The 21,006-nt window shown below is 38.3% G+C and overlaps 1 protein-coding gene across 1 annotated transcript; it reads left to right on the top strand.

Moving 5' to 3' along the window:
* Positions 1–867: 867 nt before the first annotated feature.
* Positions 868–4,461, top strand: Il17a (interleukin 17A). The gene is made up of 3 exons (XM_021247777.2): positions 868–951; positions 2,009–2,220; positions 3,553–4,461. The coding sequence occupies exons 1-3, from the start codon at positions 925–927 to the stop codon at positions 3,788–3,790; spliced, it is 477 nt and encodes a 158-aa protein (XP_021103436.1). The 5' UTR covers positions 868–924; the 3' UTR covers positions 3,791–4,461.
* The last annotated feature ends 16,545 nt before the right edge of the window (positions 4,462–21,006 follow it).

Raw genomic sequence — 21,006 nt, forward strand, 5'->3', positions numbered from 1 at the left:
GGACGTCACGCCTTCTAGCCCAGACTCTTCAGCTTCTGGCATGGATCCTTCAGCCTTCTGGCTAGACTCTTCAGCCTTCCATCACAGCCCCATCAGCCTCCTGATATGGACTCCCACAGTGATGACACTGCAGTGAGCTCCAGACCTTCAACTAAATCCTTCAATCTCCAGTGTGCAGGCAGACCCTCTGGACTCTTCCTCATCCTACTCTGTGGGTGGCCACTATAAGCCAATCTTATAAATTCATATATATATTTATATATCATCTGTTATATATGTTTTCTAGTAAATACCAACTGATACAACAAACAACAAAATTGTTAAATTCAGTTAAATATAATATATCCTATTGTTAAATTATTTATTTTATTTAGTTTGTTTATACGGCAGGGCCTTAAGTAGTTTCTGGAATTATCTCTACAATTTCTGGACAGGGACTCTAGTGAGGAAAGCAAAGCTCAAGTAGCAAATCAAGGCACATGGCACCAGAAGAGCTGTAAATTATGTCAAACATTTATTTCCATAAGAGCCACTAAAATAAAGCATAGCTCTATGGCAGCTTTGGACATGTCCTTAAATATAAATGTTGACCCTTAGTAAAGCATCTTTGCTCAGCTTCCAACAAACACTATTTCTCTGATGAACAAGGGGAGGATAAAGTCTCTAGAAACATGAATTTTTGCCCTTCCCACCTACCTTTACAGCAGATTTTACCCGTCATAAAAGGGTGGTTCTTCTCTGACCTCATTTGGGGATGGAACTTTTAACCAAAATAGTGTCACCCCCCAACCCACTGCTACACACCAACGTAAGTGACCACAGAAGAAGCAAAGGCCTATAAAAAGACAGAACGTAATGCTGCCCTTTGCCCACCTCACGGCAGACACAAGGTCATCCAGCCCCAGTTGACCAGGAAAAGCAGCGATGTCTCCTAGGAGGTCTTCTTCAATGGTGAGTACTGCACAGATGTGCACTGTGCTTTAGACTTGGACCAGATTCTATTTCTGGACTGTGGCATGAAACGCTGGACTCTGTAGAAATCCATGAATACTGTATATGTAGGATAAGAAATGAAACATTGGGTAGATACTTAAATCATTGTACAGCATTTTCAAGAACTGATACACATCAGTTTGAAAGATGAGATTAAAACTGAAAGATTGCTATATTGTGGCTAAACCACATAAAAAGTGTCTCATGATGCTGTGCAGTAAAAAAGAATGTTTATTGACAATCTGTTTTCCTGAGTTCAAAGTATTTAATACAATTCTCCCACAGCATTTTTTATCTATAATAAAATGGGTTACCATCCTTGAGAACTTCAAACCTGTAGAAACGAACTTTGTTTCCATTATATTTATGCCATAGTCTGTATTTTAGTTAGATTTATGTTTAACTGTGCTTTAGAATAAATGGACTTTATGTTTATAAAATATTTAACTTAAAAGTCTATTTTGAAATATAATTTTATTACAGAATCAATGCATGATGAATTCAGAAAAATGTATTCAGAAAACATACGGGAGTGCTAGCTCTTAGTTGCATGTTACTGACACTGCATCTATTTTCTACAGCCCTTTCTTCCAAGGTGCATGTTTAACTTCACATAGGACTTCGCAGAATGGTAGAATTAAGAATAATGGTGCAGAAAGACATTTCCTCCTAGAAAAATCAAAGTCATTTATTCTTCCGTTGACCTGACATTGATGTATTTGCTGGCAGGCTGATGACATGGTGTGCCTTGGCATTTTACTGAAATTACTGCCAGGCAATGTATAATATATTTTTCCTAAGTCAAAAGAAAGACATTAAAAATGGGTAATATTCAATGGTCTTCACATGATTTGGGTCATCTAAGTCGTTTTTCATTTAACTTATCTGAAATTTAATATAGATTTTCTCAGAATATAGTGTGTCTTATGATTAGCAATATGGTCATCAAAATAAATTTGTCAACAAAAATCACAGGCTAATCTAGTCTCCCATCTTTCTCCTTTTTCCCATGCAGTTCCAGTCATTGCTGCTGCTGCTGAGTCTAATGGCTGTAGTGAAGGCGGGAATACCAATCCCACGAAATCCAGGATGTCCAACTACTGAGGGCAAGAACTTTCTCCAGAATGTCAAGATCAACCTGAGCATCTTTAATCCCCTTGCCCAGAAAGTGAATTCCAGAAGGTCTTCAGACTACTACAAACGATCCACATCACCTTGGACTCTCCAGTATGTAAGAGTCTCAGATAAAATCTGTGTGTTCTTCAATTCTCCTATGCATCACATGGACAGTTAAGTCACCCTGACCCTGATATTACTCAGAAATCAGCAAAACCTGGAGGGGTGATTGTGCAGAGCTGTGATTCTCAAACTTGCATTGTGCAGACTGCTTTTGACAGAGCACAGGCCACCCCACCTCCTAACATTTATCCTGTTAGAACTCATAGGCACTCGCATCAAACATTAACCCAAATTACTAGTAGTCATTATTTGAATATTTATGAAACCTCAAGTCTATTGTTTATTTGTTCAAAGAATTTAGACATTTAATGTAGGGTATTAATTTTTGAATTCTCTCTACTAAACCTATGATTAAGAGTACTTGTTGAAAATAACTAATAATCAACTCCGGGTTTTGTGCTTATCTTTTGGGGAAAGGAGATATAAACCCTGGGAAAATATATCTCAATCATAAGGGAGAAAGTATCATATTGGGTATTTCTACTCCTTATTGAATTAGATGGTCTTGATCTAAATTCCTAATACATCTATACTGGCTATGTTCTTACTATTCCCAGTATTTAGACCCCATCAAAGAGTCAATAAAAAATGAACTTTGATCATTTGACTTTATGCAAATAAGCTTTAGTTATAAGGAATGTACAGACTTACCTGCCTATAAGATTTCTTTGCCTCATCCCAATAAATCAAAAGTCAAAGAAAATCATATATTCAACTGGAGGAGAAAGGAAGGGAAAGGTAATAAAGGAACTTAAGCTTTTGTTTCTAACCCTTCATATCTCCTCTCAGCTATTTCTCATGAAAATGCTGGAGATTAAAACTCTGATGTAGCCTTGCTTCCTGAGACAGAGTTCATCAAATCAGACAGACAATTATGTACCTTTTTCCTAGATCATTCCAAGTCTACTCTTCCTTTGGTACTTTTTCATCAATCAAATGTACCCTAAAACTTTCTTTTGTGTCACACTTAAATCCTTTCTGTGATCTATCTTATTTTGTTCATTCTTCAAAGAAATTAGATGGAGAAAAGATCGTGTCTTCTTTTCTGTAATAACTAGCGTGCTTGAAAATCCAATTTTGGGGGCTGGAAGTGTAGCCTAGTGGTACAGTACGTGTTTCACATGCTCAAGGCGAGTTCAATCACTGGCACTGCAATTAATTGTTACAAGTCCAAGTGTTCCCCAAAGTTCTTCAGACTACAGTCCCTTTGAAAGTTTGCGTGCTTATGATATTTTTTTCCTCCTTTTGTTTACTCATGTTTGATTCACTTTCTACTTTACTTGGAATTCACTTTCCCCATGACTTTTGTCTCCCCTTCAGCCGCAATGAGGACCCTGAGAGATACCCGTCTGTGATCTGGGAGGCAGAATGCAGCTTCTCCGGCTGTATCAACGCGGAGGGAAAGGAGGACTACCACGTGAGTTCTGTCCCCATCCAGCAGGAGATCCTGGTCCTGCGGAGGGAGCCTCAGAACTGCCCACTCTCCTTCCGCCTGGAGAAGATGAAGGTGACTGTGGGCTGCACCTGTGTCACTCCTGTCGTCCGCCACGTGGGCTGAGAGCTTTGGTCAAAGCACAGCGTGCCAGAAGCAGCTAGGCTTCTGTCCAGCAGGCCCAGCGCTGAAGATCTCTCGTCCTGCTAAGGCCCAGCCCACTTCAGACCAAACTCACTAGAATTCTGAAAACAATTCGTCCTATTGAGATGTGGGAAGTAATAAGGTTCCAAGATGGAATCGGAATCACTGTCCTCTCTCAACAGGGAAGAGGGTTTAATTTGCTTCTTGTTTGCTTATCTAAGGGCTTCAAGTTATTTATGTATTTAATATGTCCTGAGATTACTTTGGGGCATAAGATTTCATTTTAATGAATTATCTGTCTTGGAAATTTTATTATTTAAAAAGTAAAACCTATATTTATATGAGCTATTTATGAATCTATTTCCTAAGTCTTTAGAGAAAGGTGAAAGTTTGATTGTTAGTTCCACCTAGGGAAATCCTAGATAGGATTAAAGGGCAACTGGAAATTTCTGAGCTTTTATATATGTGAGTATATGATTTCTTCCTTTTTGTCTCTTAGAAGTACATGATGTGACTGAAAAGAAAGACAAGCCTAGTTTCATATTTATTAACTTAAACTTTTAAATTATTGAGGTTCCATAAGAGAGATGGCAAGTCTAACTCTGTTCTGTTAAACTTTGTAATACAATCACTCTGTGATAATAAAAGTTGGGAAGAAAATTTGTTTCCTTATTCTTTCTCATTAAAAGCATTCTTTGCTCTTCACATCCATACATTTTGTATCCTTGGAGCCAACCAATTAGGGATCAGAAATGTAATTAGGCCTATGTTGGTTGTATCTGTACTGAATACAGTACAGATTTTTTTTCCTTGTCATTATTTCCTATGCAATACACTACAAGAACTATTTACATAGCACTGACATAGAGTGAGGCATTATAAGTCATCTAGAGATTATTTAAAGTATACAAAAGAATGTGTGTAGGTTAGATGCAAATACTATCAATTTATGTGAGGGTCTTGTGCATCCACAGATTTTGTTATCTTGGGGGGGGGTGCCTGTTACAAATCCCCCAAAGATAATGCAGGACAACTGTACTTCAGCAAATTCAGCTCTTCCCTACTGAGAAGAGTATGCAAATTCACCAATAGAGCAAAGCAAAAGATGGCTTTGAGCAGCTTGCCCTAGAACCACTCAAGTACAAATTCTCAATTTCAGATGCTTTCCAGACAACCTAGGGCAAGGCTTTCACACTATTAGGTAGTGCTGTGGGCAGAAGCATTCCAAACTATATTAAGCAAATAAAATAATGGCCATGAAAAATTCACTAAAAGATCAATTGGGAAAAAATAAAAGAACCTCCCAAAAATATAACCTAAAATTTGACATAAAAAAGGAAGCACTGTGAGGAGATGCTGTTTTCAAACTAGTATGTCCAGGGTCTGCTCCAAAGTCAGCTTCCTTTGAAGATTAAGGTCCATCAGAGTAACAGCAGCCATACTCCTCGGACCTGTCTTCTCTGATCCAGCACACCCAAGGACACAGAAAGCAGCCTGTGAGACAGGACAAGCTTGAAGCATGAGAAAAGTTCAGTGCAAGTAAAATAAAAACTGAATCACATTCAATGTCACAGTAGCTTTAAGTTTCAAATCATAACCACCCCCTCTCATGTCCCATCTTGCCCTACTTCTGGAGGTCTCTGGAGATTCTCCAGCCAGACCCACAAGCAACCTGCTTCCTGGAAGGCTCCCCCCTTCAGTCCTGCATTCCTCAGCCTGCTGCCCCTCCACCTGCTCCTCCACCTGCTGTCCCTCCACCTAGGGGCCTACAGCCTTTCTCTACTTCTTTCCAAGTTCCACATCCAGGGGTCAAATTCTCCAGCCCCCATCCCTTCAGTATTATGTTGTGCTCTTACATCTTTGTTTTTGTGGCTATTTCAGTCATCAGCTTCCTAAAGACATACAGCTGCCACTAACAGGTTCTCACAGCTTCATGCTTCAAAATTCATCCTAAAAACCACCTGCTCATTATTTATTCTTCCCTGAGTGGTGAAAAGAAAAATTTGTTTTTGTTTTACAGGACAGGTGAGAGAAGGGCGTATATATGTCTATGGTCCTGAACCATTATTTTACACTAGATTTTTTGGAGGATGCAAAGAGGCAGTTGCCTTCTGTGTTAGTCCATTTTGTGTTCTTGTAACAAAATACCTGAGGCTGGAAATGTTAAAGAGAAAAAGGAGTTTATTTAGCTCAAAATTCTAGAGATTCAAAAACAAGGCAACATGTGCTCGCTTCGGCAGCACATATACAAAAACAAGGCAACAGCATCTGCTCAGCTTCTGGAAAGGACCTTGTGGTGGATGGCATCATATAGCAAGAGCCTGTGCTGAAGAACAAGGGTTCAGGGAAGGTGCCAAGCTTGTTTATAATGATCCATTCTCAAGATGGTCTCATGAGACCTGGTGCATGCTCATGAGATAGTGTTAATCCCTTTTGACAATGATGCCCCATTTCTGAGTACCTTGCACTGGGACCTGCCTCTTACTGGTTCCCCTACCTCAACACTGCCCCAGTGGAGACCAAGAGTCAAACACAGAATCTTTTGGAGACAATGTATATCTGAACCATAGCACTTTCTACATCTCCCGTCCCTGACAGGCTTTGATTTCTCTGTCTTCACATTCCCCATTCAGCACTGTTGTCCACACAGTCATCCAAGCTAGGAACTAGTGAGCCTTCTTCATCTCATCTTTTCTCTTTCTCTCCCTCATAATTAACATCCCCACATCACCAAACTAGCTATTTTCACCTCCCAAATGTTTCAAACAGACTCCTTTCCACTCCATCAATACCATGCTGCCAAGGTTCAGGACTTCATCTTTTCTCATTTCTTTCTTCAGTTATTGCTGCAACTGCCCACTTGTTTCTCCCACCACTACTCCTGTCCCATCCTGCAACATCGGCCCAGGGCACAGTCAAACGTGGCAGAAAGTGCTCTCAGTAACCATCTCCTGCTCTCTCATACCACTACCTCCATTGTGTTTTATGTTCCAGTTGTAGTAATAAGGTTCTGGTGGCAACCACCATGCTGTTCTTGACCTCAGTTCCTGTGCTGTGCTTCCTCTCTGCCTGAATGTCCTCACCACTCTCTGCTGTACTGGACCTCTATGCATAGCCTGCCTGGTATCATTTTCTCTAAAGAGCTTCTCAGACTCATCAGTCCCTCTTATCCTAGATTAGGTCTTTCTTTTCTGCATACCAAGATGAGTTTGGATATCTTTCATCATTTCTCCCACAGATTATATCTGCTTCATTTATTTAACCAGTTTGTGGTCCCTTGAGACCAGCAACATCAACACCTGATCTGGCACATAGTGGAAAGTCAATGCTGAACTGAATCTGAATCAGTAGTCCACAGACACTTTAAAGTCAACAGAGACAAAACTACACTCACTAAACTTACTCCCAAACTGGCTCCTGGTATGGCCTCACCTACTCATCTGAGCCAGAAACTGAGCTTTCTGTCTTCCCATCATTCCTCTCATCTAGTCAGTGACGAACTCTTCATCAACATCTCTTCTGTCCTCTCCCTCCTCTCCAACTCCAAGGTTGCCATTGCAGTTACCTTATAATAATATTTGGGTGGTTCATCTTGATTGAATTGAGATACAACTAGGAAATTAGTAAGGCATACTTCTGAGTGTGTCTATGAGGGTGTTTCCAGAGATAATTGGCAGGTAGGTCAGCCAACTGATGTGGGAGACCCAACCTGAATATGGGTGCCATCATCCAATAGAATGGGGGCCCAATGCAACAAAAGCAGAAGGATGCCTTCTTTCTCCCACCTTCCCAGATGCCATGAAGTAAAATAGCTTTGCTCTACAACTCCCTTCTGCCATAATGCTTTGCCTCACTAGAGGGCCACAGCAATGGAACCAGTCAACTATGGACTAAAACCTCTGCAATTGTGAGCCAAAATAAACTCTCCTCCTTTCAGTTGACTTTCTTTACTATTTTTTCACAGCAGTAGAAAGCTTACTAACTCAAATATGATCCTTACTGGTGTCTCTGCCTTGTTTCTTCTACTTTTTTTTTCTTTTTTTCTCCCATTAAGTTTATGGTACATTTTAGGTATAAAATACAGTTACATTCATCATTGGGATCTTGTACCTTTATATGATGTACCTTGGTTCTTATTTTTTTCCCATTCCCTAGCCCTCCTTTCACCCCCTCCACCCTTCCCTATTTACAAAGACTTTGTTTCCATTTTTTTCTTTTCTTATATTTTTTCTGTTCCCTTCTTTCCTTTCCCCTACCCCTCCCACTTCCCCTAATCCTTTACACCTTTTCTTCCTATTATACAATATCAATTATACATTGCTTTAATTACAATATTAAAATTTAGAGGAGATTACCACAGATTTTACAGAATTAAAGAAGGATATAGAAAGCATAATGCAAAAATCTTTTTTGAAATAAATTTGACAACTTCTAAGAAGAACCTTGGAAGACAAATTAAATAAACTGACTCTGGAGGAAACATAAAATTTAAATAGCACCTATTGAAGAAAGTATATTCCTACACTGCTCCCAGCCCAGAGGAGGCTTCCAGGCCACTGTAACACCACTCCCAGTACAAAGGAGGCTTCCAGCCACAGTACTACTGCTCTCAGCACTGAGGAGGTGAGCTGCATGGATGCCAACAACACACACACACACACACACACACCTCATCCCCACAACCCAACTCACCCCTGCACCCCCCGTCAAAATGAGTGTAACCACTGTGGAAATCAGTATGGAAATTCCTCAAAGAACAAGGACTGGAAGTGACATTTGACACAGCTATTCCTCTGCTGGGTATCTTCCCCAAAGAATTAAAAGAATCATACCACAGTGATATATGTGTATCCATACTTAGAGCAGAACAGTTTGTAATAGCTAAAACTTGGAAGCGGCCCAAATGCCCATCAGCTGGAGACTGGATAAAGAAAATGTGGGTTTTTTTATAAAATGGAGTACTACTTAGCCATAAAACATGAGAAATTAGAGACATTTATAGCTAAATGGATGCACATTGAGGTGATATTCTTAAGTGAAATAAATAGGACACACGTGTAAATACTGAATAGTTTCTTTAGTGTGAGAAACTGAAAGTGTAAATATGTACTAAAAGGTATAATAAATATGTAAAATAGGAAGAAAAGGGGAAAAGGGGAAGGGGAAGTGGGAGGGGTAGAGGAAAAGGCAAGAAGGGAATGGAATTAATATGAGAAAATGGAAAAATGAAACAAAGTCTTTCTAAATAGGGAGGGCTGGAGGGGTTGAAGGGAGGGCAGGAGAAGAGGAAAAAACAAGAACCAAGAGAGATTATGTAAAGGAGCAAATTTCCAATGATAAATGGCATTATATTGTAAACCTAAAATGCATCAATAAAATAAAATTTTTTAAAAAAGAAAGTATATTCCTAGCTTGAAAACCTACCTATATGAAAACAACAGGCTCATATACATTTTAACTAATGAATTATATCAAACACTTAAAGCAGAAAAAAGAAGGAACACTTCTCCTCTCATTTTAGGAACTCAATATTGAGCTAATACTAAAACTGGATAAAGTTAATAGAAGAAAAATGTATGAATGCAGATAAAAATTTGTTTAACAAAACAAACTATTAGAAGTCAGAATGTAGAAAGTGGTTTTATTATATGGATGGCAGTGTTGGTTCAGCATTGGAAGATCCACCCCCGTAAGTCATCATTTTAACAGAGGAAAGGAAAAGGCCATACGATCCTGTCGTTAGTTGCAGAAAAAGTATTAGGACTAAATTCTACAGCTGTTCATGGTAAAATCTATCAGGAGGCTAGAAGTAGAACAGAACTTTCTCAACAGATAGACATGTACTCCATACTTCCAGAAAAAATGCCTTATATGAATGGAGAAGATACAATGCTTCCTCCCTAAAGTGGGGAACAAGGACAGATATGCCTACTCTTCATCTGTCCATTAAATTTTGAAACCTAGGCCCAAAATAGTCTGACAATAAAATGACACAGTTAGGATAGGATTGGCAAGGTGGAAGTAAAATCTTTCTATGTAGATGAAATGATCATCTACAGAGAAAATACTAAGAAATCTCTAGGAGCCCCTAGAACTTGTATTTGAATTTAGCAGGATTAGAAAACACAAGGTATATATAAAAATTCAGCTCTATGTATACTTGCTATAAATGAAAAATTGGATATTGAAATTTAAAAATTATGTAGGAGTGCAAAAGACCTAGAAAAGTAAAAAGAAAAACAATAGAAAAAAGAATAGTGTTGGAAGATATTTCCTAATTTTAAGACTTCCTCTAAAGCCACAGTAACCAAGGCAGTGTTGGCATAAGGAAAAATATATAGATCCTTGGAATAAAACAGAGAATCTAGAAATAGAACCACACATATATGGTCCACTGAGTTTTGAAAGATTATTTAACATTAACATTTTATAGAACATAAACTCAATTCAAGAGCAGAGGAAAAGATAGTGTTTTCAGCAAGTGGTACTAGAACACCTGGTATCCATATGTAAAAAATTAACCTCAACCCTTCATTTCCATACATAAAAATAACTTGAAAGGATCTATGAATCTAAATGTGAAAGACTAAAACTATAAAACTTTAAGAAGAAATTATAAGGAAAATGTTCATGAATTTAGGGTAGGCAAGATTTTCCTAAGATACAAAAAACACAATGTATAAAAGAAAAAAAAATGATAAATGAGATTCCATCAAAATTTAGAACTTTAAATGACATCATTAAGAAAATGAAAAGTAGTCCTTAAACAGAACATATTTATAACACATATAACCTATAACCAGAATATATAAAGAACACTTGCAGCTCATTAAAAGACAACTCAATTAAAAATAAAACACAAGAAGATGATAAATAGCCAGTACAGCACAAGGAAAGGTGTGTAACACCAGAATCAGAAAAATACTAATCAGTACAATAACAAGACTGTATTATACACTCATTAGGGAGATGAAATTGAAAGTTTTAAAAGAACAAATGTCAGCTCAGGTGTGAACCACTTAGAACTTTGAAATACTGCTAATGTGAATGTAAAATGATAAAACCATTTTGGAAAACAATATAGAAATTTCTTGTATTACTGTTAAGAACCAATAGTTCTGTTCTTAAGTTTTTACTTAAGAGGAATGAAAACACATGTTCACAACAGATTTGTACATACAAGTTGACTATTCCTTATCTGAATTTCGTGGGACCAGAAGTGTTTCAGATTTTGGTTTAAAATTCATTTGATCTGCAAAGAGGATAGATACTCCTGCTTTTTTTCGAGTTACTATCACATGGAGTATTGTTTTTCACCCTTTAACTTTCAGTCTATGAGTTTCTTTTTGAATTAAATGTGTTTCTTGTATGCAGCATATTGTTGGATTTTGCTTCTTAACCCATTCTGCCAGTCTATTTCTTTTGATTGGTGAATTGAGACCATTAACATTGATGGTTAAAATTGATACATATTGACTTATCATTGTCGTGACTTTTTCTTTTCGTTGGATTCTCCCCCTTTGCGTTTAGTTTCTTGTCATGCCTGAAGGATTCATTCTGCTGTGCTTCCTGGGGTTGTGATCCTCAATGTCTTTTCCCAGGATATTGTCTAAAATTTTTTGGAGTGCTGGTTTGGTATTCATGAAGTTCCTAAGGTGCTCTTTGTCATGAAAGTATCTTATTTCTCCATCCATTTTAAAAGATAGTTTGGCAGGGTACATCAGTCTGGGTTGGAGGCTGTTTCTCTTTAGGGCTTGCAATACATCACTCCAAGCTCTTCTTGCCTTGAGGGTTTGCACTGAGAAGTCTGCTGTGATTCTGATGGGCTTTCCTTTGTATGTGATTTGTTTCTTTTCTCTAACTGCTTGTAGAACTTTGGTCTTCTGTTGGGTTTCTGGAATCTTAACAATTATATGCCTATGTGTAGATTTTTTTTTGATTAAGGCTAGTTGGAGGCCTATATGCCTCACTTATCTGTATGTTAAGTTCTTTTCCCCTCCTTGGGAAGTTTTCTGCCATCACTTCTGTGAACAGTTTTTTTTATGTTGCCTGCATTTTATCCTGTTTCTTCATTGACTGCAAACACTCTTATGTTACTCTTTTTTTGCATCATCTAGCAGCTGCTGGATTGATTTCTTATGGTTCCTTCCTATTTTTAAGAAATATTTCTTTTCCTGGTCATTAATTCTAATCTCATCTTCCATGAATCTGAAATTTCAGAATCTGAAATTCTGTCCTCACATTGGCTCATTCTGCTGCATAAAGTTTCAATGGAGTTTTTAATCTCCTGGCAATCTGTTTGTATCTGTTTATGGATTCCATTTGTTTCCTATGTTGGGATTCCATCATGTTCCTCAGTTCCTCTACTTTTTTTATCTGTGTCCTCTCTAGTTTTATTAATCGTGTCTTGCACTATGGGCACAATCTCTGCTGTTATCTGAGAAATTATTTCTAATTTTATTTTTTCCAGATCCTCTTTTGTTGCCAGTTCAGGGAGTCCAGACAGTTTTGAGTATCAGATTGTTCCATCTTGCTTCCCTTTGGGGTTGCTTTAGGTGAACTGAAAGTCTAGTTTTGAGACTTGCTAACATGTCTTCTCATTTTGACAGGGGAGGGGGGATGCACCTGCGAGGCTCACCTCCTCTGTGCTGAGGGGGGTAGTACGGTGGCCTGGAAGCCTCCTCCTGGACTCTGGCAGCTGCTCACCTCCTCTGTGCTGGGGGAGGGTGCTTCTTCTACTTAATAACTCAACATCTCTCAAATGTTCAAGGGACTTTAGTCAAGGCACGTAATTAAAAGCTTCTGTAAAGCCCAAATTAAAATTCATTCCTGTGCATGTTACTATCCAACACAAGTCCTTTTAGGAGCTTTGGTCCACCTCATCACTGAAGGACCAGGCTGCCAGGTTCCACCTTCTCAGATCAGCTCACCCTAAGCTGCACTGTCTCATACAACAGCTGCCAAGCACTGATGGCCATTGAGCACTTGAAATCTGGAACATCTCAGTGGAGTTGTGACATAAGTATAAGATATATATTAGATTTCTAGTATATAATTTCTATAAATAATTTTTTAAATGTAGAATGTCTTATTAATTTTTATGTTTACAAATGTTGAAATGTTTTAAATCTGTTGAGTTAAATATGTTAAAAATTTACATTTTTTAACTTTTTTGTTTTTGTTTTATAAGACATGGTCACACCATATAGTCCAGGCCCTCTTGGAATTCACTATGTAGCCCAGACTGGCCTTGAACCTGTGATTCTCCTGCCTCAGTCTCTCAAGTGCTGGAATTACAGATATGCACCACCATACCCAGCTATCTTTTTACTTTTTTAATGCAGCTATTATAAATTTATCATTAAAATTGGTAGCGTTATATTTCTGTTAGACAAGTAGCTAATGAAAGACAAGTCTAAAAACTATGGATGCAGTGTTGAAGAACCAATCTCCAGTGGCCAGAACTGAGTCACAAAAACCAAGTAAGTAAGATGCCAGTAAGAGTGGGAAGGATAGCCTTTCTTCAGGACCCAGAAAAAAAAAACACATAACATTACCTCTGCCATCACACACAGGATGAAAGAAAGCCCATGCATGACATATTATCACAGTCAAACAATTCCAAGCAGTTAAGATGTTATGGGGCTACTTTCTAGAAGAACAAAGCCTACATTACAAGTGAGGGTTGTATAATTATATAAATCCCTATGCATCTATACCAATTTTTTAAAATGTCCTTTATAAATTTTCACATTGTAACATGCCAAAAAAGGCAGATAACTTACTTATGACATGTCTCCCAACAAATTTCAGCTCACTTGTGTTTTGCAATCAACATTGATCAGCACCACTTCTCAAGAAAGAACATTCTAAAACATAAATCTGATTATATTACCCCACAAATCTTCTCTCAAGAAAGAACATTCTCAGCCCACTGCAGACAAGCAGGTCTGTGCACGCCCTGCCAAGGTCCCGAGTCATGCAGAGGACACCCAGTCAACACTGATCAACACCACTTCTCAAGAAAGAACATTCTAAAACATAAATATGATTATATTACCCCACAAATCTTCTCTCAAGAAAGAACATTCTCACCCCAATGCAGACAGGCAGGTCTGTGCACGCCCTACCAAGGCCCTGAGTCACACGGAACACACCAGATCAGCCCACTGCAGACAGGCAGGTCTGTGCACGCCCTACCAAGGTCCCAAGTCATGCGGAAGACAACCAGTCACCCCGCTGCAGACAGGCAGCCACCTGGTTCCACACTGCAAAGACGCAGAGGACACCAGACCACCAGACCACGGTACTGAGTCCCGCTGCTACCAGCCCAGAGGAAAGGGCTTTTGGGCCACCTTCTGTCCCACTGCTCCTGGCCCAGAGGAAGGGGCTTCTGAGCTGCCATCCCACTGCTCCTGGTCCAGAGGAAGGGGCTTCCTGGCCACCATCCCTCCCGATGCTCCCAGTCCACAGGAAAGGACTTTTGGGCCACCATCCCTACTGCTGCTCCAGGCCCCTGTCCCACCTCTCCCAGCTCAGAGGAGGTAATCCGTCCAGGTGCTAACAGCCCCCTGGCCCAGTCGAAATGAGAAAACATGTAAATAAGTCTCAAAACCAGACTTCCAGATCACCTACAGCAATCCCAAAGAGAAATGAGATGGAACACTCTCATACTCAACCACCTGGACCCACTGAACTGGCAACAAAAGGGGATCTGGAAAAAATGAAATCAGAAATAATTTCTAAGATAACAGGAAAAATTGTGCCCCTAGTGCAAGACATGATTAATAAATCTAGAGAGGAGCTCAGGAACATGATGGAATCCCAACATAAGAAACAAATGGAATCCATAAAACAGATGCAAATAGATTTCCAGGACATGAAAAATTCCATTGAAAGGCTACACAGCAGAATGAGCCAATGTGAGGACAGAATTTCAGATATAGAAGATAAGATTGCAATTAGTGACCAGGAAAAGAAAAATTGCTTCAAAATTATAAGGGAACATGAGAAATCAATCCAGCAGCTGCTAGATGATGCAAAGAAGAATAACATAAGACTGATTGGACTCAATGAAGAAACAGGAGAGAGTGGAGATGACATAAAAAATATCTTCAGAGAAATTATGGCAGAAAACTTCCCAAGCAGGGGAGAAGAGATTGACATACAGATAAGTGAGGCATATAGGACTCCAAATAGCCTTGATCAAAAAAAATCTACACATAGGCATATAATTGTTAAGATTCCAGAAACACAACAGAAGAACAAAGTTCTACAAGCAGTTAGAGAAAAGAAAAAAATCACATACAAAGGAAAGCCCATCAGAATCACAGCAGACTTCTCAACACAAACCATCAAGGCATGAAGAGCTTGGAGTGACATATTCCAAGCCCTAAAAGAAAACAGCCTCCAACCGAGATTGATGTACCCTGCAAAACTATCCTTCAAAATGGATGGAGAAATAAGATACTTTCATGACAAAGAGCACCTTAGGAACTTCATGAATACCAAACCAGCACTCCAAAGAATTTTACACAATATCCTGGGAAAAGACATTGAGGATCACAACCCCAGGAAGCAAAGCAGAATGAATCCATCTGGCATGACAAGAAATTAAATGGAAATGGGGAGAACCCAACAAAAAGAAAAAGTCATGGCAATGACAAGTCAATATGTTTCAGTTATAACCATCAATGTTAATGGTCTCAATTCACCAATCAAAAGAAATAGACTGGCAGAATGGGTCAAGAAGCAAAATCCAACAACATGCTGCATACAAGAAACACACTTAATTCAAAAGGAAACTCATAGACTGAACATTAAAGGGTGGAAAATAATACTCCATGCAACAGGAAACTGAAAAAAAACAGGAGTAGCTATCCTCTTGGCAGATCAAGTAGATTTCAAACCAACACTGATTAAGAGAGATGAAGAAGGACACTACATCCTTGTAAAGGGAAGAATCCAAGAGGAAGAGATGACAATCATAAATATCTATGCACCAAACACCAGTGCGCCCACTATATAAAACAAATACTAAAGGACATGAAAAGTCATATATGCACTAATACAATTGTAGTGGGGGACCTCAACACCCCACTGTCACAAATAGATAGATCAACTAGACTAAAAATAACTAATGAAATACTAGAACTCAATCGAACTCTTGAACAAATGAACTTAACAGATGTTTACAGAGTCTTCCACCCCACAAAATCAGAATACACATTCTTCTCAGCTGCACATGGGTCAGTCTCAAAAATAGACCACATACTCACACATAGAACATGTTTAAGGAAGTGCAAATGAATTGAAGTTATCCCCTGTTTATTATCAGGCCATAGTCCGATGAAATTGGAAATCCATAGCAAAAGAAACTCAAAAAATTTCATAAATGTGGAAATTGAACAATACACTTCTGAATAACCAATGGGTCACAGAGGAAATTAAAGAAGAAATCAGACAGTTCCTTCAATTAAATGACAATGACAATACAATATATCAGAATCTATGGGACACAATGAAAGCAGTCTTATGAGGGAAATTCATAGTAGTGAATATGCATATTAGGAAAACAGAACAAGCCCAATTAAACAACCTGATTCTGCACCTCAAGCTTCTGGAAAAAGAAGAGCAGGACAACCCCAAAGCTCATACAAGGGAGGAAATTATAAAGATCAGAGGAGAAATCAATGCAATGGAGACTAAGAGAACAATACAAAAAAATCAATGAAGCCAAGAGTTGGTTCTTTGAAAGAATCAACAAAATTGACAAACCTTTAGCCAATCTTGTCAGAAAAAGGAAAGAAAAGGCCCAAATCCATGCAATTAGGAATGAAAAAGGTGAAATTACAACAGACCCAGCAGAAATCCAGAGGATCAATACCTACTTCCAGAACCTATACGCCAATAAGATGGACAACACAGAAGAAATGAACAGATTCCTAGATAAATATGAATTACCAAAGTTGAATGAAGACCTAAAAATTCTGAACAACCCAATATCAACCAATGAAATTGAAAATGTAATTAAAAACTTATGAACTAAGAAAAGCCCGGGCCCTGATGGCTTCACTGCTGAATTCTACAAGACATTTAGAGAGGAACTGCTGCCGCTACTGTTTAAACTCTTCAGTGAGATTGAAAGGGAAGCAATACTCTCAAATTCATTCCTGGAACCAAGCATCACCTTGATCCCCAAAGCACAGAAAGACCCAATCAAAAAGGAGAACTATAGGCCAATCTCACTAATGAACATAGATGCAAAAATCCTTAATAAGATAATGGCAAACAGAATGCAGAAGATCATCAAGAAGATCATACACCCTGATCAAGTGGGATTCATCCCAGGGATGCAGGGATGGTTCAATATATGAAAATCAGCCAATGTAATACACTATATCAATAGAGCCAAGGACAAAAGCCATATGATTATCTCCATAGATGCAGAAAAAGCATTTGACAAAATCCAACATGCATTTATGATAAAAAAAACCCTACAAAAAATTGGAATAGATGGTCTCTACCTCAAACTGATAGAAGCCATCTATGAAAAATCAACAGCCAATATCATACTAAATGGTCAAAAACTGAAATCCTTCACACTCAAATCAGGAACAAGACAAGGATGTCCACTATCACCACTTTTGGTCAATATAGTTCTGGAAACATTAGCCATGGCAATTAGACAAGAGAAAGAAATAAAAGGAATAAAGATAGGAAATGAAGAAGTCAAATTGTCATTATTTGCAGATGACATGATACTCTATATAGAAGACCCCAAGAACTCCACCAAAAGTCTTCTAGACTTAATCACCAAATTCAGTCAAGTAGCTGGTTACAAGGTCAACACACAAAAATCAATAGCTTTCCTCCATGCAAATGACAGACTCACTGAGAGAGAAATAGGACAAATAATTCCTTTCACAATAGCATCCAAAAAACTGAAATACCTAGGAATCAACCTAACAAAAGAAATCAAAGACTTCTTCTCTGAAAACTATGGCACTCTGAAAAGAGAGATTGAAGATGATATCAGAAAATGGACAGACATCCCCTGCTCCTGGGTAGGAAGGAATAATATAGTGAAAATGGCCATACTTCCAAAACTGCTATATAGATTTAATACAATTCCAATTGAGATCCCAGCAGCACACTTGATGGACCTTGAGAAAACAATGCAAAAATTCATCTGGAACAAGAAGAGACCCAGAATAGTAAAAGCAATTCTAGGTAACAGAGACATGATCACAATCCTCAACCTGCAACTATGCTACAAAGCTACTGTGATAAAAACAGCATGGTACTGGCAAAGGACAGACCTGAGTACCAGTGGAACTGATTAGAAGATGCAGAAACAACGCCAGACACACTCAACCATCTCATCTTCGATAAAGGAGCCAAACACCCTCACTGGAGGAAAGATAGCCTCTTTAATAAATGGTGCTGGAAAAATTTGGCTTCAACTTGCCAAAGATTAAAACTAGACCTATATCTCTCACCATGCACTAAACTAAAATCAAAATGGATTAAAGATCTAAATATTAAAATAGAAACTCTGAACCAGTTGAAACAGAGATTAGGTAGAACCCTTGAAGATATTGGTGTAGGAAAAGATTTTATGAACAAAACCTCAGTTGCCCCTGAACTAGCACAAACAATCAACAAGTGGGATCTCTTCTTATTAAAAGGCTTCTGCACAGCAAGAGAAACCACCAGCAGTGTGAAGAGACAACCCACAATGTGGGAAAAAATCTTCACCAGCTCTTCCTCAGACAAAGGTCTACTATCTCAAATCTATAAAGAACTTAAAAAGATCAGACCTCCCAAATTTAAAGACCCAATCTGAAAATGGGCATCTGAAATGAACAGACATTTCTCAGACAAAGAAGTAGAAATAGCAAATAAATACATGAAAAAATGTTCAACATCACTGGTCATTTGAGAGATGCAAATGAAAACAACACTGAGATTCCACTTCACTCCAGAAAGAATGGCTGCTATCATGAAATCAACCAATAACAACTGCGGGTGGGGCTGTAGGGAAAGAGGAATACTGCTCCACTGCTGCTGGAAGTGTAGACTGGTGCAACCACTGTGGAAATCAGTATGGAGATGCCTCAAAGAACTATGACTGGAAGTCCCATTTGATCCTGCTATTCCACTGCTGGGGATCTTCCCCAAAGAATTAAAAGAATCATACCACAGTGATATATGTGCACCCATGTTCATAGCAGCACAGTTTGTAATAGCTAAAACTTGGAAACAGCCCAAATGTCCATCAACTGGAGACTAGATAAAGAAAATGTGTTTTTTTTATAAAATGGAGTACTACTCAGCCATAAAAAATGAGAAATTAGAGACATTTATAGCTAAGTGCATGCACATTGAGGTGATACTCTTAAGTGAAATAAATAGGACACACATGTATAAATACCGAATAGTTTCTCTGGTGTGAGAAACTGAAAGTGTAAATAAGGACTAAATGTATAATAGGTCATGTGAAATAGGAAGAAAAGGGGCAAAGGGGAAGGAAGTGGGAGGGCTAGGGGAAAGGATAGAAGGGAGTGGGATTAATATGAGCAAATGGAAAAATAGGACCAAAATCTTTGTAAATAGGTACGAATGGAGGGATTGAAGGAAGGGCTGGGCAAGGGTGAAAACTAAGAACCAAGAGAGACTATGTAAAGGTGCAAATTTCCAATGATGAATGTCATTACATTGTATACCTAAAATGTATCAATGATTAGAATGAATAATCAGCAATGTAAAATAGGAAGAAAAGGTCCAAAGGGGTAGGGGTAGTGGGAGGGGCAGGGGAAAGGAAAGAAGGGAAAGGAAAAATGATGAGAAATGGAAAAAAATGTAAATAAAGTCTTTGTAAATAGGGAAGGGTGGAGGGCATGAAGGGAGGGCTAGGAATGGGGAAAAAATAAGAACCAAGATCCATTATGTAAAGGTACAATTCCCAATGAGAAATGTAATTGTGTTGTATACCTACAATGTACCAATAAAAGAATTTAATTTAAAAAAAAAAGAAAGAACATTCTCTCTACAATGTAAATCTGATTATGTTACTCCTCTAATCATTCCTCAGTACTCTCCCATACCTATAGTGTAAAGTCCAAACTGTCTTGCATAACATAAAAAAATACCTCCATGGCTGGGCCCAGCACATCTCTCTCAGGGCTCTTTTCCTTTCTCATCCCTCCCTGTGACTAATACTCAATGTTAAACAAAGCTTCTTGTTTACCTAAACTATCCTTCTTAGTCTCCCCATTTCTCATCATCATTAAACTGGCATAATATTTACGCATTTCTAGAACTCAGATGAAATAAAATCAAATCTCTAGAGATGGAGTTTGAGAGACTGTTCTTGGGACAATCTCTCCAGTTGGTTTTAATGAACTCTCCTTAGCAACCATCCCTAGATCACCCTTTCAAAATCACTGATAGAGAAGATCAATTTGATCTTCTAAAAATTCAGATTAATATTGAAAAAGAAATAACTTGATGAATATAAACTGATTATAGATATAAAAACTAGGGAGCAGAGATAAAATATGTGAGCCACAGAAATTTGAAAGAAGAAACCTGAATAAATTAAGATGAAATAAGGGCCATTATAATAGGAGAAAAGATTCATAGGTTACAGAAATGTTTAACTCTGAAAACTAGGTTTAGAGAAAATTAATTATGAGACCATAAGCAAATGCAGTAAATATTTTTTATTTTAGGAAGGAAGAACATATTAGACTCATTCAGGAAAAATATATAAAATAAGAAACCAAAATGTATATTTACATTATACTTTTTCATAGCAGACACTGAGAGGTAATGGAGTAGGCTTCAAGACACAGAAGGGGAGAAAGTAGAGATCAGACAGTACCTGATGAGTAAATATTCTTGGACCACTCAGTGATACATTTGCAATATTAGGTAGACTGGTATGCTTATGAGCTGTGCATATCTTTGTATTGTGTAATTGATTTATCAGCACAGGTGTGGGTGCAATGGACTCCAAAAATGAAGGATTAAGAGATCTTACAGGTTCTAAAGGCTAAAAGAACTTTCACCTTCAGATCTCTTTATACTCACAGTGTCCAGAACACTAGCAACAACAGTTGCACATGCTGGTAAAATACTAAGGATTCTGACCAGCCTAGGGGTCTCCCACAAATGACCCTATCACTCTTTAG

Source organism: Heterocephalus glaber, unplaced genomic scaffold (genome assembly GCF_053883595.1).
Source record: "Heterocephalus glaber isolate CG9 unplaced genomic scaffold, H.glaber_assembly_v1.0 deba00001523, whole genome shotgun sequence".
Lineage (NCBI taxonomy): Eukaryota > Metazoa > Chordata > Mammalia > Rodentia > Bathyergidae > Heterocephalus > Heterocephalus glaber.

What these genes read in the sequence shown, in the direction of transcription:
- Il17a (XM_021247777.2), top strand. Translation starts at nt 925, where the DNA reads ATGTCTCCTAGGAGGTCTTCTTCAATG. An exon ending in CTAGGAGGTCTTCTTCAATG is followed by an intron (nt 952 to 2,008) that starts GTGAGTACTGCA and finishes TTTCCCATGCAG; the next exon opens with TTCCAGTCATTGCTGCTGCT. An exon ending in ACATCACCTTGGACTCTCCA is followed by an intron (nt 2,221 to 3,552) that starts GTATGTAAGAGT and finishes TCTCCCCTTCAG; the next exon opens with CCGCAATGAGGACCCTGAGA.